The sequence below is a fragment of the Ornithorhynchus anatinus genome, chromosome 3 (assembly GCF_004115215.2).
Source record: "Ornithorhynchus anatinus isolate Pmale09 chromosome 3, mOrnAna1.pri.v4, whole genome shotgun sequence".
Lineage (NCBI taxonomy): Eukaryota > Metazoa > Chordata > Mammalia > Monotremata > Ornithorhynchidae > Ornithorhynchus > Ornithorhynchus anatinus.
Window position 1 is genome coordinate 140,517,058 of NC_041730.1, and position 25,302 is coordinate 140,542,359.

The 25,302-nt window shown below is 50.5% G+C and overlaps 1 protein-coding gene across 2 annotated transcripts in view; it reads right to left on the minus strand.

Moving 5' to 3' along the window:
- Positions 1-25,302, minus strand: part of DOCK1 (dedicator of cytokinesis 1) — a 395,003-nt gene that overhangs the window by 290,097 nt on the left and 79,604 nt on the right. For both annotated transcript variants that reach the window (XM_029059688.1, XM_029059687.1), the window contains exons 18-25: positions 22,295-22,478; positions 20,793-20,890; positions 20,029-20,118; positions 19,579-19,679; positions 16,354-16,488; positions 15,891-15,999; positions 8,062-8,132; positions 5,790-5,896 (exon numbers count right to left, since the gene is read on the minus strand). In XM_029059688.1, the coding sequence (XP_028915521.1) occupies positions 5,790-5,896; positions 8,062-8,132; positions 15,891-15,999; positions 16,354-16,488; positions 19,579-19,679; positions 20,029-20,118; positions 20,793-20,890; positions 22,295-22,478 (895 nt within the window). The remainder of the gene's footprint in view (positions 1-5,789; positions 5,897-8,061; positions 8,133-15,890; positions 16,000-16,353; positions 16,489-19,578; positions 19,680-20,028; positions 20,119-20,792; positions 20,891-22,294; positions 22,479-25,302) is intronic.

Sequence of the window (25,302 nt, forward strand, 5' to 3'; positions counted from 1 at the left end):
GATCCCCAGAGCCTTGGTTAGTAATCTGGCGGCCGGGATGCAGCGAAGAGAGGCAGGCCAGCATGTTTAATCAGTATGGAACAACAAAAAGCCTCACAAACAAACTGTTCTGTAGTCAGCTCGCAAAGACAACCCCAGCTCCCGAGAAGAATCCTTGTATTTCGGCAGGATGGCAGTCACTTGGCGATCAGCTCTGTGCTGAAACAATCTTCCAGGCCATGAGCAAATGGGAGATATGGGACTGCGTTCTGCTCGTCGTTTTCTGATAAAGCACTCCGTCACCCGACCAAATCCGGGACGGGTGGTAAATGCTATTTATCCATCCCAATCCCTGACCGATGAACCAGGATAAAGAGCAGAAAAGGAGCCAAGTCACGGGACTGGATTCGACCGCTGACCACACCCCTCCCTCTCTCCCTAGAGCCTCCTGCCATCTCTTTCAGATCCATCAATCGATTGTATTTTTTAAGCACTTAACCATGGGCAGAGCACTGTACTAAGCACTTGGGAGAGTACAATGCAACAATATAACTGAGTTGGTAGACATGTTCTCCACCCACAATGAGCTTATTTTTTAGAGGGAGAGCTAGATATAAGAGAAGCAGCGTGGCTTAATGAAAAGAGCCCGAGCTTGGGAGTCAAAAGATGTGGGTTCTAATCCCAGCACCGACATTTGTCTGCTGTGTGACCTTGGGAAAGTCACTTCACATCTCTGTGCCTGTTCCCTCATCTGTAAAATGGGGATTACAAGTGTGAACCCCAGATGAGACAAACTGATTACCCTGTATCTACCCCAGTGTTTTGAACAGTGCTTGGCACATAGTACGTGGTTAACAAATATCATTATTATTGTATTAATACAAGCTAATTATGGATATGGACATCATAATAATAATACGGTATTTGTTAAATGCTTACTATGTGCCAGGCACTTTACTAAGTGCTGGGGTGGACACAGATCAGATTGGACACAGTCCCCATCCCATGCGGGGCTCACAGTCTCAATCCCCATTCTCCAGATGAGGAAACTGAGGCCCAGAGAAGTGAAATGACTTGCTCAACATCACACAGCAGACTAGTGGTGGAGCCAAGTCAGTCAGTCAGTTAATCGTATTTACTGAGCACTTACTGTGTGCAGAAGAAGAAGAAGCAGAAGGTACTCTGCGCTTGGGAGAGTACAGTGCAATAAAATAACAGACCCTTTCCCTGCCCACAACAAGCTTTTAGCCTGGGGGGAGCTTACAATTTAGAGGGGGGTCCTTCTGACTCCGGGGCAATCACCTCTGGCACCATTTCCTCCTCTTCTGCATGCCCCTTTCTGTTATTTACCAAACCTACTTCTGCCTCCCGGTATCTCAGAGCCGTGTAATGATCTTAACATCAATTGGCAGCCCTCGGTGCCCTGCTTGGCTTTTTCATTAATTCTGCTATTTCTGGGTTTTTTTAAGTTTCCTTTGAAGAGTTTTCTCGGAGCGTAGACGTTCACACCCTGTGTCTGACGCATGAGAAACGGCGGAGGGCCACGGGTTTGGAAACGCGGGCAGGGAAGCGGGAGTTGTGACCGCCCGACGCTGTCCCTCCCCTGACCCGGCCAGCAAGCGGCTCTTCGCCACCGGAGGTCACTCGCAACAGTCCACTGTTCGTGACACGTATAATCGATTGATATTATTCTGGCCAGCCGACTCATCCGGCTGTTCAGAGGGAAGAGTCTGAGCTCGCCACACGCCCCACAGTTCTTTAAACCAAGGGCTTCACCATCACTAAAGATGTGGGGCAATAAGGATTTTAGAATTATGTATAGACAGAAGAGAGAGTGAAAGAAGCAGCATAGCCTAGTGGATAGAACCCGGGTCTAGGAGTTCAAGAAGTCAGGGATTCTAATGTCAGCTCTGCCTCTTGTCTGCTGTGTAACCATGGGCAAGTCATTTAACATCTCTGTGCTTCAGTTCGCTCATCTATATAATGAGGATTAAGACTGTGAGCCCTATGTGGGACAGGGACTGAGTCCAACTCAATTATCTTGTATCTACTCCAGTGCTTAAAAGAGTTCCTGGCACATAGTAAGAGCTCAACACATATCATAATTATTTTTATTAATATTAATAAATAGAGAGGAGAGAAAGAGACTGTGAGAGAGAAGAGAGACAGGGAGAGAAGAGAGATGGGGGGGAGGGAAATAGAAGAGGAGAAATAAAAGGAGGAGAAATAAGAACAGAGAGAGGAGATAAAGGGGAGACTGAGGAGAGCAAGAGGAGATAGAGGAGGAAACCGCGCATAGCTTAGCGAATAGAGCCCAGGCGTGGGAGTCATGAGTTCTAATTCTGGCTCCACCACTTGTCTGCTGTGTGACCTTGGGCAAATCATGTCACTTCTCTAGGCCTCAGTTCCCTCATCAGTAAAATGGGGATTGAGACTATGAGCCCCACATGGGACAGGGACTGTGTCCAACCCAATTTGCTTGTATCCACGCCAGTGCTTAGTACAGTGCCTGGCACACAATAAGCGCTTAACAAATGCCAGTATTGTTATTATTATGATTATTATTAGGGAGTGGAGATAGGGGAGAGAGAAGAGGAAGGGAGAGGGGAGAGAGGAGGGAGAGAGAAGAGATAGGAGAAAGGAGAGATGAGAGAGGAGAGAGAAAAGAGAAAGGACAGAAGACAGATGAGAGAGGGGAGAGAGAACAAGAGAGAAGACATGAGAGGAGATAGAGAAGAAAGGAGAGAAGAGAGGAGGGGAGAAGACAGAAGAGGAGAGGGAGAGAGGTAAAAGAAAGAAGAGAGGAGAGGAATGAGAGGAGAGAGAAGAGAGGGGAGGGGAGGGGAGAGGAGGGAGGAAGAGGAAGGAAAACTAGAGAGGGAGAAAGAGGAAGACTGCAGAAAACGGGCAGAGGTCTGTCTGACATGACAGTGTTCTTTTCTCCCAGAAACTGAGAGCCCTCTGCTCCATTCATTCACTGGACCACCCTAATGTCCAAGCTAAATGTGTACCAGCACTTCAGCTACTGCTCTGTACTGTGCATTGCACTGACACTGGACCTCAAGCAGTGTTCTGCCCTCCCTCCCTAGTCCACACTACACCCAGCTACGCTGGACGGGACACATGAGAATGAGCAGCAACAGAAGATCCGAACAGCTGCCATTTGGGTAGCTGACATTGGGAGACCAGAAGCTGAGAGGGCAGAGAAAGCGTTGTGAGGACACAGTAGAACAAAGCCTCAGACAACGCTGTATCCCAGTTGAACGCTGGGAGCCGTTGGCTGAGGGCGGGCTGACGTGAAGCGCTGCTGGTAGGAAGGGCTGGGAGATGGCCTCAACCCTCTTCTGATGCCAGCAGAGCACCGGTGTCTTCCACCAACCACCAAAAAGCCAGGCGTGTGAAGGGCTGCAGCTTAGTAGTGGTAATAACAATAATAACAATAATAATAATGGTATTTGTTAAGTACTTACTATGTTCCAGGCACTATACTAAGTGCTGGGGTTGGGTATAAGCGAATAGGGATTGACACAGTCCCTGTCCCTCAAAGGGCTCACAGTCTTACAGATGAGGGAACTGAGGCCCAGAGAAGTGAAATGATTTGCCCAAGGTCACAGAGCAGGCAAGTGGTGGAGTCTAGAGTAAAAACTAGGAGCTTCTGACTCCCAGGCCCGTGTTCTATCTTCTCTGCCTTGCTGTTTCCCATCACAGGGCAAGCACATGGTGAGGAAGAACCATGCATGCGGAGCTTATCGATGGCCCCTGGTGGGAGCAGTGACAGGCAGTAGGCACGTTCGACCCCTATGTGTTATATTGCCGGACTCGGGGGCCCTGACATTGCTGGATCCGGGGGAACCCCTTACATTAAAACCTTCCCTATCTTCCCTCCCAAACCCTGTCCTCTCCCTGACTTTCCCATCACTGTGGACGGCACAACCATCTTTCCCATCCCACAAGCCCGCAACCTTGGGGTCATCCTTGACTCCGCTCTCTCATTCACCCCACACATCCACTCTGTCACCAAAACCTGCCCCTCTCACCTTCACAACATCACCAAGATCCGCCCTTTCCTCTCCATCCAAACTGCTACCTTGTTGGTACAATCTCTCATTATATCCCGTCTGGATTACCGCATCAGCATCTTTTCTGATCTCCCAACCGCCTGTCTCTCCCTGCTTCAGTCTGTACTTCACTCTGTTGCCTGGATTATCTTTCTACAGATACGCTTTGGGCATGTCCGCCCCCTCCTCAAAAATCTCCAGTGGTTGCCTATCAACCTCCATATCCAGCAAAAACTCCTCACTATTGACTTCAAAGCTGTCCATTCCTTTGTCCCCTCCTACCTCACCTCCCTTCTCTCCTTCTACAGCCCAGCCCACACACTCCGCTCCTCTACTGCTGCTAACCTCTTCACTGACCTTGCTGTCCCCTGGCCCACGTCCTACCTCTGGTCTGGAATGCCCTCCCTCCTCACATCCACCAAACTAGCTCACTTCCCCCCTTCAAAGTCCTACTGAAAGCTCACCTCCTCCAGGAGGCCTTCCCGACTGAGCCACCCTTTCCTTTGCTCCTCCTCCCTTCCCAATCACCCCAAATCCCGCCTTCTGCTCTCTGCGCCCCTTCTGCTCCACAGCACTTGTGTATATATGTAAATATTTATTATTCTATCTTTTTATTAATGATGTGTATATATCTATAATTCTATTTTTTTTATATTGACGCTATTGATGTCACTCTCCTTGTTTTGTTTTGTTGTCTGTCTCCCCCTTTCTGAACTATGAGTCCGGTGTTGGGTAGGGATTGTCTCTGTTGCCGAATTGTACTTTCCAAGTGCTTAGTACAGTGCATGGAATGACTATAAGTGGCTCCAACTTCCTCTCCAACCACCCCTCCCCTCCCTCTTTGCCTCCCTTCTCTTTCTGCTCCAATACTCCCCACCCCGTCCCCCTTCCCGGCCTTCCCCAACATCCTCCTGCCTTCCCGCCGGCCCCACCTCCAGCCCTTCTTCTGGCCTTCCGGCCGCCCCACCCGACTCCTCTTCCACCCTCCTCTCGGCCTTCACACCGCGATCCCCCAACCCCTCTTCCAGCCTCCTCTCGGCCTTCACACCGCGACCTCCAACCCTTCTTCCGGCCTCTTCTTCAGCCTTCCCTCCACCCCAAACCCTCTTCCAGCCTCCTCTCCAGCCTTCTTGCCCCCCCGCAACTCTTCTTCCAGCCTCCTCTCCAGCCTACCCACCATCCTCCCCCAACCCCTCTTCCAGCCTCTCCTCCGGCCTTACAGTCACTCTCCCCAACCCCCAAGCCCCCTTTCATTCTCCTCTCTGGCCTCCCTGCTGCTCCCACAACCACCCCCCACTTCCAGCCTCCTGCCTGGTCTTCCCACTGCACCCCCACCCAATCCTCTCTTCCAGCCTCCTCTCCCATCTCCCTGCCATCCACCCCTACAACCTTTAGCTCCCTTCCAGACTTTCCACCAGTCCTCCCCACCCCCATTTCCCCTTCCAGTCTCCTCTCCAGTCACCCTGCCATTCTCCCCATTGCTCTTCCCTCCAGCCTTCCCACAAGCCACCCCCTTACCTCTCCTTCCAGTCACCTCTCCGGCCACCCCACCAGCTTCCCCCGGCCTCTCTTCCAGCCTCCTCTCTGGATACCCCACTAGCCTCCCCTCCGGCCTCTCCTTGGGCCCCAGCCATCCCCATGTGGAGCGACAGCTTGGGTCAGCTGGGACAGCGGCAGGTATCGACCGGGACCCAGCAGGGATGGAGATGGCCCAGCAAAGGAGGGCGAGGAGGGGAAGGGGGCTTCACTCACCATGCTGGGTGAAGAGGTCACTGTGGACGATTTCGGTCAGGCACTGCAGCTTCTGAACAGTCAACCAGCCCGGTGGCACCTTCAGGGTGAACTCGGTGAACATTTTGCTGGGGAGAAAGAAATGGGTGGGGTGAGGGCACCGAGTGGCATGAAGGTGCCAGCATCCCGTCCCCCTCCCTCCTGACCAAAAGGGAAAGGGCTGGCAATGATGGGACTCAAAGTTTCTGATGAAGACTCTGAATTGCTTCATTCATTCATTCAATCATATTTATTGAGCGCTTACCGTATGCAGAGCACTGTACTAAGCGCTTGGAATGTACAGTTCAGCAACAGATAGAGACAATCCCTGCTCAACAACAGGCTTTGCTCTCAGAACAGGAGACATGATTTATCTGTAAGAGCAGCTCTCCCCTCCTCGCTCACCCCAGCCCACCCCATCCCACCCTCTCATCCTGCTTCTCTAACTCCAATCTACTCAATGAATCTCGATCTCCTCTATCTCCCCATCGACCCCTCACCCACAGCTTCCCTCCTATTTGAAACTCCCTCCCGCTTCATAATAATTCATAATAATTATGGCAGCTGTTAAGTGTTTATTCTGGGCTATGCACTGTACTAAGTGCTGGGGTACAATCCAGCAGTCCACTACGCTCCCCGTCTTCAAAGCCTTACGAAAATCAGATTTCCTTCAGGAAGCCCTGCCTGACTAATCTCTACCCTCCTCACACTACTGTCCCTCCCTTGTGCATCACACTTCATTTGTTCCTTTACTTGTTCATTTCCTCCTCATCCCACCCTCAGCCCTTCAGCACTTATATCCATACTTTTAGACTATGCCGCTTTCCCCATTTGTAATTTATTTTAAAGTCCAGTCTCCCGGGCTACACCATAAGCTCCTCAAGGGCAGGAACTGTCTTCTCACTCTCTTCCTCTCTCCCAAGCATTCAGTCCAGTGCTCTGCACACGGTAGTCTCTAAGCTCTTGGAGAGTAGGGATTGTGTTTGCCAAGCCTACTGTACTCTCCCAGTAGCTCAGTACAGTGCTCTGCACACAAAAGACCATAAGCTCTTTATGTCTAATGACTCTACTGTCCTCTCTCAAGTGCTCAGTACAGTGCTCTGCATAGCACCTTGGCAGAGTGGACAGAGCATGAGCCTCGGAATCAGAAGGTCATGGGTTCTAATCCCCACTCCGCCACCTGTCTGCTCCATGACCTTAAGCAAGCCACTTCCCTGTGCCTCAGTCACCTCCTCTGTAAAATGGGGATTGAGACTGCTAGTTCCATGTAGGACAGGGACAGTGTCCAACCTGATTTGTTTGAATCCACCCCAACACTTAGTACAGTCCCTGGCACATAGTAAGTGCTTAATAAATACCACAGTATTATTATTTCTTAGTGCTCAAAAAGCCACTGATGGAATAGCCTGTTAGACTGTACACTTCGTGAGAACAGGAGCTGAATCTTTTGCACCCAATTCAGCACTCTGCAGAGACGGGGTACTAGTACAGTGCAGGAAGGAGTCCAGACCCTGGCCTATGTGCTGTGGGCAACTCCAGACCCTGGCCTTTGAACTGTAGGGGCATCCGGGCCCTAAACTTTGAGCTGTTGGTTCATCTGGGCCCTAGGCTTTGAGCGATGGGTACGTCTGGGCCTGGCCTATGTGCTGTGGGCACGACCAGTCCCCGGTCATTGAGTTGTTCAAGGCCCAGTCTTCGAGCTGTGGGCACATTCAGGCTTCTGCCTAGGGGCTGTGGGCATGTCCAGGCTCCGGCCTTTGAGCTATAGGCACATTCAGGCCCCGGGCCATGCTGTGCTGTGGGCATATCTGGTCCCGGGTGCCCTCTGGGGACACGTAACACTGACCAGCTGGGAGCTGGTCCAGCTGAGTTGTCTCTCCAACTCCAGCCTGTGTCTCCTCTTGTTCCCAGCCAAACATGGAGGACAGGAGTGGCCTGGGCGAGAGCAGAGGAGGAGAGCAAGAGAGGGAGGACAGGGGAGGGAGGCCGCGTGGCAGGAGAGAGAAGCAGCTCTGCCACTTGCTTACTCTGTGACCTTGGGCAAGTCATGTCATTTCTCTGCGCCTCCGTTTCCTCAACTGTAAATTGGGGTTTCCCTACCTACTTTCCTACTTCACCTGTGAGCCCAAGGGGGACAGAAACTCTGTCCCAATTAACTTGTACTTGCCTCAACTCTCAAACAGTGCTTGACATATAGCAAGTGCTTAACAAATACCATTAAAAAAAGAAAAAAGGGGGCGGGAGGGGTGCTCACCTCAGTTCCTTGGGATCAAACACCAGCTTCACGTCGTTAACGATGGTCGGTAAGAACTTCAGCGCGGCGCCCTAGAAAGAAGCAGTGGATGGAGCCGCCATTAACCCACCGCATTCGGTGGGTGGCGGCTCCCCATCCCACCCCTGCCACGGATCTGAGGGGAACCCCCGGACAGCCTGGATGCCTTGGGGCCCAGTGGCCAGGGAGTTGAGAAATGCCCAGTGCCCCATTCTCCGGAACACACCCACGCTGTGGCCTTGGCCTCTTCTGGAGGGTCCAAGTGGAACCGGTGCTTTGCACACAGTAAGCACTCAATAAATACAACGAATTAATGAATGAACAGGTGGTACGCAAGCACCTTAAAATGGTGCTCGAGCACCAAAATGGTACAGAGCACCTACAAACGCTCTATCAATACCACATATTCATTGAGCACTGACACCTTGGGATAACAATAATAATAATAATGGCATTTGTTAAGCACTTACTATGTGCCAAGCACTGTTCTAAGTGCTGGGGTAGATACAAGGTAATTAGGTCGTTCAATGTGGGGCTCACAGTCAATTCCCATTTTATAGATGAGGTTACTGAGGTATAGAGAAGTTAAGTGATTTACCCAAGTTCACACAGCAGACAAGTGGCAGAGCTAGGATTAGAACCCACATCCTCTGACTCCCAAGCCCATGTCTTTCCACTAAGTCACACTGCTTCTCTAGAACGGGATGGGATGATACCGAAAACCCTGTGCCAACTCAGCCAAGACAAGCAGTGTGGCCTTGTGGATAGAGAACTGGAATCACAAGGACCTGGGTTCTAATCCTGGCTCTGCCACCTATCTTCTCAGAGCCTCAGTTACTTCATTTGTAAAAAGGGGATTAAGACTGTGAGCCTCACGTGGAACATGGACTGTATCCAACCTGATTAGCTTGAATCTACCCCAGTGCTTAGTACAGTGCCTGGCATCCAGTAAGCACTTTACAAAAACCACAAAAAGAAAAAAACTCAGGGAGGCTGATGGCCCCACGCCAGACGCCAGCTCATTGCGGCATAGCCCGCCAGTCCCTGCCCCGAGGAGCCACCCATAGTGGCGTAGAAACACGGGTGCTAAACATTGCGAGGCAGAAGCAGCGTAGCTCAGTGGAAAGAGCCCAGGCTTGGGAGTCAGAGGTCATGAGTTCAAATCCCCGCTCCACCGCTTGCCAGCTGGGTGACTTTGGGCAAGTCACTTAACTTCTCTGTGCCTCAGTTACCTCATCTGTAAAATGGGGATTTAAACTGTGAGCCCCATGTGGGACAACCTGATCACCTTGTATTCCCCCAGCGCTTAGAACAGTGCTTTGCACATAGTAAGCGCTTAACAAATACCACCATTATTATGATCAGGTCGCCCCTTAATCGAGCCTACCCCCGACCCTGGTCATCGCCCGCTTATTAACACTACTATATTGTATCATACTGTATCATGTTGCTATATTAGCACTACTGTATTGTATCATATTGTATCATGTTGCTATATTACCGATTTCGTTTGTTACTGTTTATTGTTGTCAGTGCTACCACCCACCTCTCTTGCCTCGCCATGTCCCTCCTCCCTCCCACCCCTTCCTATCCTCCCCTTCCCCTTCCCCTCTCTCGCTCAGCTCTTTCCCGCTCTCTCCTCTGTCACCTCCCCCCCTCCCCTCCCCCGCCCTAGAACCCCACTTTACCAGCGCTACCCCTCTTCCCCCTCCCCCTACTCTTCCCCCCACCAAACCCCCTCCTCACCCCCTCCCTTCTCTCTTCCCCATCCCGGTCCTCGTGTCCCACCGCTACCCCTCATCCCCCTCACCCCGTCCAGGGCCCCGCCACCTCCTTCCCATCCAAACCCTCCCCTCCCCCCACCCTTCCTCCCCTTGCACCCACAGCTACTTTCAAGTGTGGCCTCTGGAAGCGGTCCTGGAACGCCCTTCCTCCTCACCTCCGCCAAACTGATTCTCTTCCCCTCTTCAAAACCCTACTTAAAACTCACCTCCTCCGAGAGGCCTTCCCAGACTGAGCTCCTCTTCTTCCTCTACTCCCTCTACCACCCCCCCCCACCTCTCGGCAGCTAAACCCTCTTTTCCCCCTTTCCCTCTGCTCCTCCCCCTCTCCCTTCCCATCCCCTCAGCACTGTACTCGTCCACTCAACTGTATATATTTCCATCACCCTATTTATTTTGTTAATGAATTGTACATCGCCTCGATTCTATTAGTCGCCATCGTTTTTACGAGACGTTCTTCCCCTCGACTCTATCTATCGCCATCGTTCTCGTCCGTCCGTCTCCCCCGATTAGACCGTAAGCCCATCAGACGGCAGGGACCGTCTCTATCTGTTGCCGACTTGTTCATTCTAAGCGCTTAGTACAGTGCTCTGCACATAGTAAGCGCTCAATAAATACTATTGAATGAATGAATGAGGTGTTGGTTATGCTGTAGCCGGAGCACCGCGGGCAGAGAGCATGAGCCCACTACCCGGTCGACCCCATCGGATTGGTAAGGCTTTCTCTGAACCAACCCGGCCCGGTTCCGTCTGATCGTTGGGTGTTCTCAGAACCACCACAGCCCAGCTCTGTCTGATCTGCGGGCCTTGTCGGAGCCACCCTGGCCTGGTCCGTCTGATCAGTGTGTGTTCTCGGAGCTACGATGGCCTGGCTCTGCTTGATGGGTGCACGTTCTTAGAGCCACCCTGGCCTGGCTCCATCTGATCGTTGATCGTTCTCAAAGCCACCACTCTGGCTCCTTCCAATAGGTGCGTTTTCTCATACCTACCACAGCCCAGCTCCGTCTGATGGATGCACTTTCTCGAAGCTAAAATGGCCCGCCTCTGCCTGATGGGTGCACGCTCTTGGAGCTACCCTGGCCCGGCTCCATCCGATCAGCGCTCGTTCTCAAAGCCACCATCCTGACTCTTTCCGAATGGTACGTGCTCTCATGCCTACCGCGGCCCGACTCCGTCTGATCGGGGCATGTTCTTGAAGCTACGATGGCCCAGTTCTGCCTGATGGGTGCCTGTTCTTGGAGCCACCATGGCCCGGCTCCATCTGATCAGCGCTCATTCTCAAAGCCACCATCCTGGCTCCTTCCAAATGGGGCGTGTTCTCATACCTACTATGGCCCGGCTCCTGATCGGTAACGTGTTCTCGGAGCTATCACAGCCCGGCTCCATCTGATGGGTGGGTGTTCTCGGAGCTATGAAGGCCTGACTCTGTCTGATCAGCATGCATTCTCGGAGCCAACGCGGCCCGGCATCATCTGATTGGTGTGTGTTCTCGGACCTTCCACGGCCCAGTTCCGTCTGACATGTGGGAGTTCTTGGAGCTATGACAGTATGGCTCTGACTGGTGTGCGTTTTTGGAGCATTTTTGGAGCCCGGCTCTATCTGATCGGCGCTCGTTCTCAAAACCACCCCATAAAATTGTTATCCCGGCTCCTTCTGATAGGCGTGTGTTTTCATAGCTACCACGGCCCAACTCCGTCTGACAGGTAGGTGTTCTCGGAGCTACCACGGCCCGGCTCCATCTGATCAGTGAGCATTCTCAGAGCCACCCCAAAATGCGGCACACTGCCAAGACAACACTGTGCATGTGGATCTGTGCCCTTTGAACAGTTGGAATTCACTCCTCGCTCAGCCACCCAGCACTTACATCCACATCTGTAATTTACTTATTTATATTACATTAATGTTCATCTCCCCCTGTAGACTGTAAGCTCGATGTGTCTAACCACTCTGTTGACTGAAATAATAATGATGGTATTTGTTAGGTGCTTACTATGTACCAAGCACTGTACTAAACGCTGGAGTGGATTTATCTTGATGGTATTGATGCCGACTTGTTTTGCTGTCTGTCTCCCCCTTTTGTTGGGCAGGGATTGCCTCTATCTGTTGCCGAATTGTACATTCCAAGTGCTTAGTACAGTGCTCTGCACACAGTGTTAAATAAATACGACTGAATGAATGAATGAATGAGATGAGGTCAGTGCTCCGAGGCACCACCACCCCAACCCGGCTGACACCGCCAACCAGACGCCCACCGGCCATGTCACAGAAGCGGGATTCTTGCGGGGGGCCAGACTGGTGTGCTGGTATTCCCACTGGGACCCCAAGCACCACGAGCTAGTAAGCGGGCAGGGGCACAGCACCCGGTGAAGTGCACACAGACGCTTTGGACATGCAGGGCACACTGACGGCGGCGGTGAGCAAGGGGTCGACGCTGGGCAGGAGCGCTGGGACCCCTGCAGACAGTCGCCTTGGTAACCACAGTGGTCTTCCCCGCCCCCAAGCTGGCCATTTTTTAGGATTCCAGCCGGGCCCATCCACCTCACAGAACGGCCCCGGTGGTTCTTCCGTCAGAAACAACATTTTCATCTTACCCTCCTACTCCTGACGAAGAAACTGAGGCCCGGGAAGGTGAAGTGACTTGCCCAAGATCACACAGCAGGCTGGCAGCGGAGCAGGGATTTGAACCCAGGTCTCTTGACTCCCAACCCGACTCTTTCCACCAGGCTACGCTGCCTCGCTTTATCGGGTCCTCGGAAAAGCAACGTATTCCTGAGCTAATCAACCCCAGACTTTCCGATCTGTGCTCCGATCAGATCGGAATGACAAACACCTCCAGAACGATAAAAATGTTAAAAAATGTTCAAAGCGGGGGGATTTGTGAAATGCTGATTTGCATCGTTCCAAGTTCTCTCCGGTGAACAGGAAACGATCAAACGTCTAATTAAAGCGTCACCTTAATCAAAATTGTTTAAAACAACCCCCCGCCGTCACCTCCAAAAGGATGTACTTTGTATCTCACATCACCATGATACTGTTCATGTCTCGGAGGCTAAAAATACCACTCCTGATGATGATATTCGGGGTAATTATTTTCATTAAATCCATTAGCATATCTTCACGTAAGGTTATAAGAGCTATCAATGATACGAAATAAGCTTTTTCTTGAATAATGTATGAAGCCATTATTAATTTACATATTTCTCCTCACAGAACTAACTACCAGTCTGATTCCAGTTAGGGGTTTGAAGTAACAACATATGTAATCTGCAAATGAATCATCCAGACAGGCCAAAATGGTTCTACTCTCCAAGGGGCTTTCAAAGTGTCTGCCGAAAACAGCACTGGGACTCGAATCCGAGTCAGGAACGAGGAATGGTGGATCAAATCGAACAATAGATTGAATTGAACGCTTATTGCATGTGGGCCACTGTACTAAGTGCTTAGGAGAGAACGACAGAAATAGAACATGGCCTAGTGGAGGGAGCACGGACCTGGGAGTCCGAGGACCTGGGTTCTAATTCCGACTCCGCCACTTGTCTGCTTTGTGACATTGGGCAAGTTAGTACCTCAGTTTCCTCATCTGTAAATTGGGGATTAAGCCTATGAGTGCCACTCATTGTGGTCGGGCAATGTGTCTGTCTGTTGTTGTATTGTACTCTCCAAGTGCTTAGTACAATGCTCTGCACACAGGAAGAGCTCAATAAATATGATTGAATGAATGAATGAATGTGGGACAGAGACTGAGTCCAAGCTGATTTGTTTGTATCTACCCAGAGCTTAGTACAGTGCCTGCTACATAGTAGGCACCTAATAAATACCATTAAAAAAAACACCCAGAAACAATACAATAGAATTGGTAATATATGGTCCCAGCCCACAAGAAGCTAACAGTCTAAGGGGGAGACGAACATTAAAAAAGATTACAGATGTTCCCCTCTAGACTGTAAGCTCCTTATGGGCACGGAATGTGTCTGCTAATTGCATTCTATGGTACTCTTCCAAGCGCTTAGTACAGTACTCTGCACGTAGTAAGCGCTCAATAAATTCCATTGATTGATTGAAGAAACGGCAGACGGTAAAGATGTGGCTATAAGTGCTGTGGGGCTGGAGATGGGGTGAATATCAAGTGCTCAAGGGGAACACAGCTGCGTGTAGAGAAGACACAGGAAATGCGATTTTAGGAAGGCTTTGAAAGTGTGGAAAGAGGTGGTCGTCGGGTAGGAAGAGGGAAGGAGTTCCGGATACATCCGAGCACGCCTTGGTATAACATACCCTGGGATTGTCAGGGTGACTCTGGCGTCTACGCCATCGGCACGTCACCAAAGCACCACCGACACACCACCAACAAGCAGCATGGCCTAGTGGAAAAAGCCCGGGCCTGGGAGGCAGAGGACCTGCGTTCTAATGGTGGCTCCACCACACGTCTGCTTGCGATCATGGGCAAGTCACTCAACTTCTCTGGGCCTCAGTTACCTCATCGGTAAAATAGGGGTTAAAATGGGGGCATGGACTCTGTCCAACCTTACCCCCTCCTACCTCACCTCACTACTCTCCTTCTACAGCCTAGCTCGCATACTTTGCTCCTCTGGTGCCGCTAACCTTCTCACTGTGCTTCCATCTCACCTATCTCGCCATCGACTCCTGGCCCAAGTCCTGCCTCTGGCCTGGAATGCCCCCCTCCCCAAATCCAAAGAACAAATGCTCCCCCCACTTTTAAAGCCTTATTGAAGGAACACCTCCTCCAAGAGGACTTCCTGACTAAGCCTCCTTTCCTCTTTTCCCACTCCCTTCTGCATCGCCCTGACTTGCTCCCTCTGTTCTTCCCCCCGCCCAGCCCCACACCACTTATGTCCATATCTGTAAATATCCTCCATCCTCCAAGAAGCCTTCCCTGACTAAGGCCTCCTCTCCTCTTCTCCCACTTCCTTCCGCGCCGCTCTTACTTGCTTCTTCATTCATCCTCCCTCCCATCCCCATAGCATATATGGATAGATCTGTAATTTATTTATTTATATTATTGTCTGTCTCCCCCTCTAGACCGTGAGCTTGTTGAGGGCAGGAATATATCTGTTTGTTGTAATATTGTGCACTCCCAAGTGCTTAGTACAGTGTTTTGCGCACAGTCAGCGCCCAACAAATACAACTGAATGAATACGATTGAATGGAGTGGGGCAGGTAGTTCCTGACGGTAACACAAAAGGCAGGAACCAGGAGCCACACAACAGGAAAAAGAGAACACAAAGGAGGATGGGATCAGGACAATTATATGATGACAGCAGAGAATGGACGATAAGGGCTACAACGAAGAATCGATCATCCCATCTCCGGCAGGAAAAACGCTGAGATAGCAATCTTGAAGGGGCGGGGAGACATTTTACCAGTCGATCAGCCCAAGAAGGAAATGCCAGCGGACGTGAGTGTGACCCTTTAACAATAAACTGTGCAGATTCCCAACCGGGAGACACTCCAGAATATGGGGCCTCAGGACCGCTCAGGACCACCCAGACTGACATCAGAGGTGAGGAAGCCCACCTTCGGGGAGAAACTGAGGAGGGACAGAAAGAGTTGGGGGGTGGAAAAAAGGGTCCAAGTGGGGCAGTGTCTCTGCTCTGCGGGCTTGAGGCCACTGGGCCCTAAGCCAGGGTATGGGAGAGCCAAAAAACAGCACTGTTCTTCAGGACCTCTTGGTATATCCTCTGATTTTTGGATTGGCGGTTATACTGGGGTGACGAAAGGGCTCTTTCCCATTTTGGGGGTTGGGGGAGAGCCTCTCATAAGAACCCCTGTATGTTGCTGACGAGAAGCAGTGGTCGGCAACACAACACACCTCCAATACACCACCAATGCAGCCTAGGCACACCACCAACACGCCAACGCCACACCACGGACGGACCCCTGAACCACTCCAGACATCGAATCCATGCCGTCACTGTTTTTCCAGGTGGATGTTCCCAGAAAAGTCAACTGGGGCCATCCCCACGCCCTGGAGCCCTTGTCGGACCAGAGCAGACACTTCCCCGGGCGCCCGTACCTTGATCCGCACAGTCTGGTCAGACACGCTGCCCATCATGTTGTTGATGGACTTGAACAGCTGCAGCAGCGACTCCACGAAATCCGCCTCTCCTTTGTCTTCGTACAGCCTGCCGAGAACATAAGTCGGTGAGGGGAGATCACACCGCCTGAGGGTACAGCCGGGCAGGGGAACGGCCAGAGAAGGAAATGGGTAATCATCCCTCCGGAAGAAGGGTGTTGACTCAGTGACTCTCAAACAGGGCCGAGAATCTACGGCTCAGAGTTACACAGCGCTCTTCTTGGGGTCACGCATGCCCGGCCTCAGAGGGTGATTCTATGCCTTACTGCCACAGCAAAAAATGATGCAGGAAGGAGCGAGGCAGAAAGGAGCAGGGCAGACATAGATATCTCCTACAAACATACAAGAGTCATACCTCCCCTCCTCTCCGCCCCCCGCAGCATCTCCACCACCTCAGACTTACTGATTGAACAGGACCCTGGATCGCACAATGAATTTGAAGATGTATTCGACAGCTTTCATGGCCTTATACAGCTGATCGTTTATACCAGGCTTCTCAGCATTGTCCACATAATTCCTTAAAACTTTCGTCAGCTTCCTATTGAAATCGAGAGAGACGATTTCTGTTCAGTTTTGAAATTCCGCCGCATAAATGAGCAAACCATTTCTGCTTTTGGAAGGCACTGCTAAAATCAGTCAATCAATCAAGGGTGTTTACTGAGCACTTACTTTCATTCAATCGTATTTATTGAGCACTCACCGTGTGCAGAGCACTGTACGAAGCACTTGGGAGAGTACAAAGCAACAATCGACAGATACAGTCCCTGCCTACAACAAGCTTAGAGTCTAGAGGGGAGATGGATATTAATATAAATAAATTACAGATATGGACATGTGTCGTGGGACTTATGTCCATAACGGAGGGGGGATGATCAAAGGGAGCTGCAGAAATGAGTGGGAAAAGAGGAAAAGTGGGGCTTAGGGAAGACCTCTTGGAGGAGATGTGCCTTCAATAAGACTTTGAAGCAAGGGAGAATGTGCAGAGCACTGTACTAACTGCTCGGGAAAGCACAACACAACAGAGGCAGACAGGTTCCCTGCCCACAGTGAGTTTACGGTCGACAGGGGTTAGGGCAGCTATAGGCTACCTTACTATTTTTATTAAAAACATACTGAGCTCGGGACAGAGGGCCCGAGATGGGGAGGGGCGGGGGAGGGGGGTGGAGGGGAGCAAAACGCCCGTGGGAGTCTAGTATATTCACAGCAGGAACTGAGAGACCTACCCCTGATGCAGACTGAGCATGCTGTAGCTTTGTTAGAGCTCATCCCAAGCACAATCCAGCCTAGATGCCTTATAGGCCTTGCCCCATTTAAACCCCCTTTCCCCTGCATCTTCTAAGCACTTAGACATTTGACCTTTGGGCATATAGTAATAATAATAATAATGTTGGTATTTGTTAAGCGCTTACTATGTGCCGAGCACTGTTCTAAGCACTGGGGTAGACACAGGGGAATCAGGATGTCCCACGTGGGGCTCACAGTCTTAATCCCCATTTTACAGATGAGGTAACTGAGGCACAGAGAAGTGACTTGCCCACGGTCACACAGCTGACAAGTGGCAGAGCTGGGATTCAAACTCATGACCTCTGACTCCAAAGCCCATGCTCTTTCCACTGAGCCACGCTGCTTCCACTAGTATTCACTGCCCCTTCAGCCCCACAGCACATAATAATAATAATGATAACTGTGGTATCCGTTAAGCACTTACTACGTGTCAGGCACTGTTCTAAACGCTAGGGTAGATATAAGCTAATCAGGTTGGACACAGTCACGGTCCCACACGGGGCTCACATTCTTAATCCCCATTTAACAGATGAGGCAGTTAGTGAGAAGTTAGTGACTTGCCCAAGGTCACGTAGCTGACAAGTGGCAGAGCTGTATCTAGAACCCAGGACATCTTGACTCCTAGGCCCATGCTCTAACTGCTAGGTCGTGTCCATTTCTGCCGTTTATTGATATTAATGTCTGTCTCCCCCTCTAGACTGGAAGCTTGTTGTGAGCAGGGATTGTATCTAATAATAATAATAATAATGTTGGTATTTGTTAAGCGCTTACTATGTGCCGAGCACTGCTCTAAGCGCTGGGGTAGACATAAGGGAATCAGGTTGTCCCACGTGGGGCTCACAGTCTTAATCCCCATTTTACAGATGAGGGAACTGAGGCACAGAGAAGTTAAGTGACTTGCCCACAGTCACACAGCCGACAAGTGGCAGAGCTGGGATTCGAACTCATGAGACCTGACTCCAAAGCCCGTGCTCTTTCCACTGAGCCACGCTGCTCAGTTGTACCATCCTCTCCCAAGCAGTTAGTACAGTGCTCTGCACACAGTTGAGTGTTCAGCGTATACTGTTGGTAGACTGACTGACTGATTGATGTCCCAGTCAGTCAGGAGCATGTACTGAGCATCTTCCAACCCAGATGTGGCCAGAACCAGGAACGCAGACTGAACTTGCTCCAGCCTCAGCATGCAGCACAGGGCTCGGCCAAGAGCAAGAAGTCAATCACAACCATTATTATTAGGGAATTTCCATATTTCCTATTTGTCTATTATTAGGGAATTTCCATATTTCCTATTTGTCTATGAGAAGCAATCTGGCCTAGTGGAAAGAGCACAGAACTGAGAGTCATAAAATCTGGGTTCTAATCCTGGCTCTGCTGTTTGCCTGCTGTATAAACTTGGGCAAATCATTTAATGTCTCTGTGCCTCAATTATCTCATCTGACAAATGGGGATACGATACTCACTTTCCCAGCTTCTTAGACTGTGAGCCCCATGTGGGACAGGGACTGTATCTGATGAACTTATCTTGTAACCACCCCAGCACTTACTACAGTGCTTAGCACAGAGTAAATGCTTAACAAATATCACAATTCATTATCATTACCCCAACAAAGACATTATAGGAATACTAATAATTGTGTTTCATAAGTGCTTACTATGTGCCAAGCATGGTACAGAGATAGACAGCCCCATGTGGGACAGTAACTGTGTCCAACCTCAATCTTTTATATCTATCCCAGGGCTTAGAACAGTGCCTGGCACATAGTAAGTGCTTAACAAATGCCATAAAAATAAATAAAATACCTTTCACCTAGTCTCCCTCTCTCTCTTCTCTCTTGGTTTCTCCCTCCCCCATTCTCTTTCTCTCATTCTCTCTCTCTCTCCCTCCCTCCCTCCTGCGTAAGACTTTAAGCCCTATGTGGGACAGGGACAGTGTCCAACCTGAATATCTTGTATCTACCCCAGCACTTAGAACAGTGTCTGGCACATAGAAAGCGCTTAACAAATGCCATTAAAAAAAAATTAAAAAAATACAGAGCCCTGAGATAGATCCAAGATGATCAGGCTGGACACAATCCCTGTCCCAAATGGGGCTCATGGTCTAAGAATGAAGGAGGACCAGCACTGAATCCCCATATTATGGATGAGGAAAGTGAGGCCTAGAGAAGTCAGTGACTCTCTCAAGGTCACCCAGCCGGGAAGTGGCCAAGCTGGGATTAGAACCCAGGTCTCCTGCCTCCTGGCCCCGTGCTCCTTCCCATGCTACGTACGAACCGCCAGAGTCACCTTCAAAGAAAGGAGCCTCGGCTCAAAAGAGGAACCTGTGGAAAAAAGCATCCCAACTTACATGTAGGCTAAGGTGGCGCTGAAATGTTTCTTGATGTAGGTTTCAAGGACAGGATTGAAATGCTGAAACTTTCTGTCGGCAATCAGGCCGATAATGAACACCTGGGGAAAAATGAGCTCATGGCATCAAGCGTGCACAGGAAACCACTTCACACCTTCCAGCACCAACAATGAGCACCATCTCTCCCTGACCTGTGTTTCCCCGTCCCAGACCCACCCCCTCAAAGAGCACCTCCGGAGGCAGCCCATTATCGGAAGCCCATCGCTCTTCAGAAATCAAAACCAGATTAGCAGGAAGCCGAGTTGTAGGTTTGGTTATGAAGAGGAAGTTGAGTATCTCACACGGGCAGGCTTCGAGTCAACCGCAAGAGGAAGCAGGCCCAAAGCCCTTCGCCACCGGAGGCTCCGGTCAGGCCTCAGGGTCGGGCCCGTGCCGGACGAGGCTTCTTACCAGAGAATCGAAGACCAGCGTGTCGAATGTCTCGCTCTCTGAGTTCTCCATCATGATGTTGAAGAGGGCGTCCAGGGTGTCCTGCAGGAACTGCAAGGAGGGGAGGCAATGTTGGCCAGGAAATCACTCGGGGGCCCCAGATAGATGCCAGGTGCGGCTCGGTCTGGCCACCCCTCCTCTGCGTTGCCCACTGGCCCATCTGACTATGCTATCTCCCTCCCCCAGAAATCCCACTGCCCAACTACCCCGGCCTGAAGAATGTGAGCCTGTCATTGGGCAGGGATTGTCTCTATCTGTTGCAGAACTGTACATTCCAAGCGCTTAGAACAGTGTTCTGCACATAGTAAGCGCTCAATAAATACGAATGAATGAATGAATGAATGAATGAATGAATGAATGAATGAAGAGTGTCCCTGGGCTCCCCGCAGCCCTCTGCCCCCTCGACCAGAGGGGCAGAAGCCCCATTCATGGCAGCATTTGATCGCGACAACGGAAGCGGAGAATCAGGCTACGAAGATGGGGCTGGTGGAGGAAGCCCTTTCCCGAAGCGGGAAGATGAGGCCGGGAGCTACACCCATCTGAGGTGCCACCACCCCAGTCCATTCCCATCGGAAGCCGCGCCAGCCTGAGGCAACATCACCGAGGTCAGTTCCCATCAAAAGCCACGTCAGACTGAGGAGATGCCAGAAAGGTTCATTCCCCCCGGGAGCCGTGCCCATCTGAGGCGACGCCACCGCGGTCCGCTCTGTCCGGAAGCCGCTTACCTTGACCACTTCTCCGCCGTCGACCTTCATGAGCTGGCGGAGGTTCTGCTGCAGGAGTTGACTGTTGGAACGCCACTTGAGCAGCCCCAGGAGACCCACTGAGAGAGAAACAGACACACAGGTCACTCTTCACGGCCCCTCCCAGCCCACCTTTCCTGGGGGCTTCTCCTCCCTCCCCACTCCCGCAACCCCATTCACAGCCCCCTAAAGGACCATTTATTCCATACGACACATCGGCCCATATCTTCCACACCCCATTACTGAACGACTCACCCTTACACCACCCGACCCTTCCGACTTGTGATTTATTTCAGTCTGACTCCTCAGCGAGATTGCAAGCTCCTCCAAGGGAAGAACATGACTAACTCTATGGATTCTTCTCAAGCCATTAGTAAAGGCACCCAGTAATAATAATAAAAATAATAATAATAACTGTGGTATTTGTTAAGTGCTTACTGGGTGTCAGGCCCTATAGTATGCGCAGAGAGAGATACAAGATAATCAGGTTTACACGTCCCTGTCCCACAGAGGGTTCACAGTCTTAATCCCCAGTTTATAGATGAGGTAACAGAGGCACAGAGAAGCCAAGTGACTTGCCCAAGGTCACACAGCAGACAAGCAGCAGAGCAGGATTAGAACCCAGGTCCTCTAACTTCCAGGCCTGAGCTCTTTCCACTAGGCTACGCTACTTCTCACCCATGGCTCCTCAACGCAACCTCTCCACTCCCCCCACCGCTGTGGCTATCCCCTCCCAAACCCGGCTCCGGATCACCCCTCCATACAGCCTGGGCCGCCAGAGCCCAGCACCCCCTTCCAAACCCCGCAACTTTCAAAGCTCCCTGGAACCCCAGCTCCTCCAGGAATCAATCCCATTCTTCCCAACTTCAAAACCCCCAAGAATCCCAATTCCTCCAGAAGCCCAGGCCCCTCTTCCCCACTTTCAAAGTCCCCCAGGATCCCCAACTCCTTCAGAAGCCCATCCTCTTCCTCCCCATCCCAAAGTCCCCAGGTATCCCAGCTCTCCCAGGAGTCCATCCCTCTACTCTCCACCTCCAAAGCCCCCCCGGAACTCCAGCTCCTCCCAACCTTCAAAGCCCCCCACGAACCCTAGTTCCTCCAGTAGTCTGTCCCCCTCCTCCCTCACTCCAAAGCCCCCCCAGGAATCCTAACTCCTCCCCACCTTCGAAAACCCCTCTGGAATCCCAGATCCTCCAGGAATCCATCTGCACCTCCCCACCTCTAAAGCCCCAGAAACCCCAGCTCCTTCAGAAGCCCATCTCTTCCTCGCCACTTTCAAAGCTCCTTGGGAATCCCAGCTCCACCAGGAATTCATCCCCTCCTCCTAACCTTCAAAGCCCCTGCAGCAACCCCAGCTCCACCAGGAACCCATCCCTTCCTCCCCACCTTCAAAGCCCCTAGGAGCCCCAGCTCCGCCGAGAGGCAGCCCCTGATTCTGTTCTCCTGGAGGGATGGGAGGCTAGAAGAAGGGGGCAGACACCCACCGTTCTGGGTGAGCTTAGTGGAACAGACCAGCGTGGCGATCTGGAAGGAATCCTTGCTGACGGTGCAGCTGCCCAGGGTGTGCAGTGGCTTCCCGCTGCTTGCGGGACCTTTCTCCTCCAGCTCCATCTTGGTGGACGGTAGGCTCAGGTATGTGGACGCGTCTTCCAGCTTCTTGGCTTCCGCCTGCGAGTCCGGAAGGCAGTTGACAAACCATCTTAGGCGTGGCGGGAGGGGCCAGGACGATGATGGTTTTTCTGAGCACCCCCTCGCAGCCAGGCACTGTGCTGAGCGCTTGGGAGAGTACCACAGAACCCCTACAAGGTGTATTCCTTGGCCCCGAGGAGCTTCCCCTCATACAGAAAATCTGTCCCGTCACCCTTTGGTCCTTCGTCCTATCAGGAAGTATTTGATTTCTGTCTTGCTAGACTGTCAGTTATATGAGGGGAGGAATTCTGTCTCCTAACTCTACTGGACTCTCCCAAGCGCTCAGGACAGTGTTCTGAATGTGTTCTGTAAGCTCCTAAAGGGCAAGAATCATGTCTACTAACTCTCCTGGACACTCCCAAGTGCTCAATACAGTGCTCTGCACACAGTAGACTGTAAAGTCCTTAAGGGGAGGGAGGCTACCTACTGTAAGCCAGTCAAACGGCAGGGACTGTCTCTGTTGCCGACTTGTTCCTTCCAAGCGCTTAGTACAGTGCTCTGCACATAGTAAGCGCTCAATAAATACTATTGAATGAATAAACTACTGTACTCTACCGAGAGCTCGGTACAGTCCTCTGCCCACAGTTATTACTACTGATGATGTTGATAATCATAATGTAAAAATAAAAGAAAATACAAATTTGGGAACCAAATGTTGGATTTTTTTGCATTTAGGCTCACATGCTTCAAGCTTTTGTGTCTCTTGTCACTTAGCAGTTTGGTTTCTGCAACGTACAAGTCTGTTAATGAGATGTACATCACCTTGATTCTATTTATTTGCTATTGTTTTAATGAGATGTTCATCCCCTTGATTCTATTTATTGCTATTGTTCTTGTCTGTCCGTCTCCCCCGATTAGACTGTAAGCCCGTCAAAGGGCAGGGACTGGCTCTATCTGTTACCGATTTGTACATTCCAAGTGCTTAGTACAGTGCTCTGCACATAGTAAGTGCTCAATAAATACTAGTGAATGAATGAATGAATGAAAGTTCCTGCTTTAGCATGGGGGTTTCACAAAACCACTAATGGATGTTTCAAAGTCCACATCAATCAAACAATCCATCAATCAAGGGGTTTCATCGACCATCTACTGTGTGCAGAGCACTGTTCTGGGCATTTGGGAGAGCACAATACAGTTAGGAGACTATGCTTCAGAGTCCAATCCTTCCCACCTTATCCATAAACGTGTTCCCTTATCCCCTCTCTGATGGCCATCTTTTTTTATTGCTTATTCTCCAACGGCTTCTTCCCCACTACTTTCCTAAAAAAAACAAACCCTCCCTCAACCCCATGGCTATCTCTGGTTACCGCCCCACTTCCCTCCTACCACTCCTCCCCAAACTCCTTAAGCGAGTTATCTACACCCGCTGCCTCCTGTTTCTCTCCTTGCCCCCCTCCAAATGGGCCACCTCCTCCAAAAGGCCTAACCAGACTAAGCCCCCCTTTTCCTCAGCTCCTCCTCCCCTCCCCAACGCCCCGACTCGCTCCCTTTGCTCTACCCGCCTCCCCACGCCACACCACTTGTATATATGTACATATCTATAATTCTATTTATTTACATCAATAACTGTTTACCTGTTTTGATGTGCATATATCTATAAGTCTATTTATATTGATGCCTATTTACTTGTTTTGATGTCTGTTTCCCCCCTTCTAAACTGTAAGCCCACTGTGGGCAGGGATTGTCTCTATTGCTGAATTGTACTTTCCAAACACTTAGTACAGTGCTCTACAAACTGTAAGCGCTGAATACATACAATTGAATGAATGAATGGCTTCTGCCCAATTCATTCCATAGAAACTGCCCTCTAAAGGTCAGCAATGATCTCTTACCTGACAAATCCAACGGTCTCTACTCCACCCTACCCCTCCTCGACCTCTCAGCTGCCTTCAACACTGTTGCCCACAATACCCAACCTAGGCTTCACTGATTCCTTCTACACTCACTCCCTTGGAGAACTCATTCATTCCAATGGCTTAAATTACCTTCCCTATGTGAGGGTATCATCCCTATGTGGATGATTCCCAAATCTACATCTCCAACCCTCACTTCACTCCTTCTTTGTAGTCTTGAATTACACTTCCTGCCTTCAGGACTTCTCTACTTGGATGTTCCACTGACAAACTCAAACTAAATAGGTCCAAAACAGAACTCCTTACCTTCCCACTCAAATCCTGTCCTCCCCTATCTTTCCCATCATTGAAGACAACTCCACTACTCTATATCTCAAGCCTGTAACCTTGACATTATCCGCCATTTGTCCTCTCATTTATCTCACATATTCAGTGTCACCAAATCCTGACATTTCTACCTTCACATGGCTAAAATCTGTTTTCTCTTTATCCAAATTGCTACCATGTAAATCTAAGCACTTCTCCTACCTCATCTTGATTACTGCATCAGCCTCCCTCCTGACCTCCCAGCCTCCTGTCTTTCCCCACTCCAGTCCATACTTCACTCTGCTGCCCAGATCATTTAAAAAAAAAAATGTTTAGTCCAAATCTCCCCACTCAAGAACCTCCACTGGTTGGTTGCCTATTTCTGATTAAATATCCCATTGGCTTTAAAGCACTCAATCAGCTTGTCCCCACCTCCTCTTTTACCTCGCAGTTCTTCTATTACAGCCCAGCATGCACACATTGCTTCTCCAACCTACCGCCAAGGAACACCAACCTACTCACTGTATCTCAACCTCAACTATCTCAATGACTAAGTGTTTAATAAATACCATTACTACTACTAATAATAATTACAGTATTTTTTAAGCACTTCCTATTTGCTAACCACTGTTATAAGCGCTGGC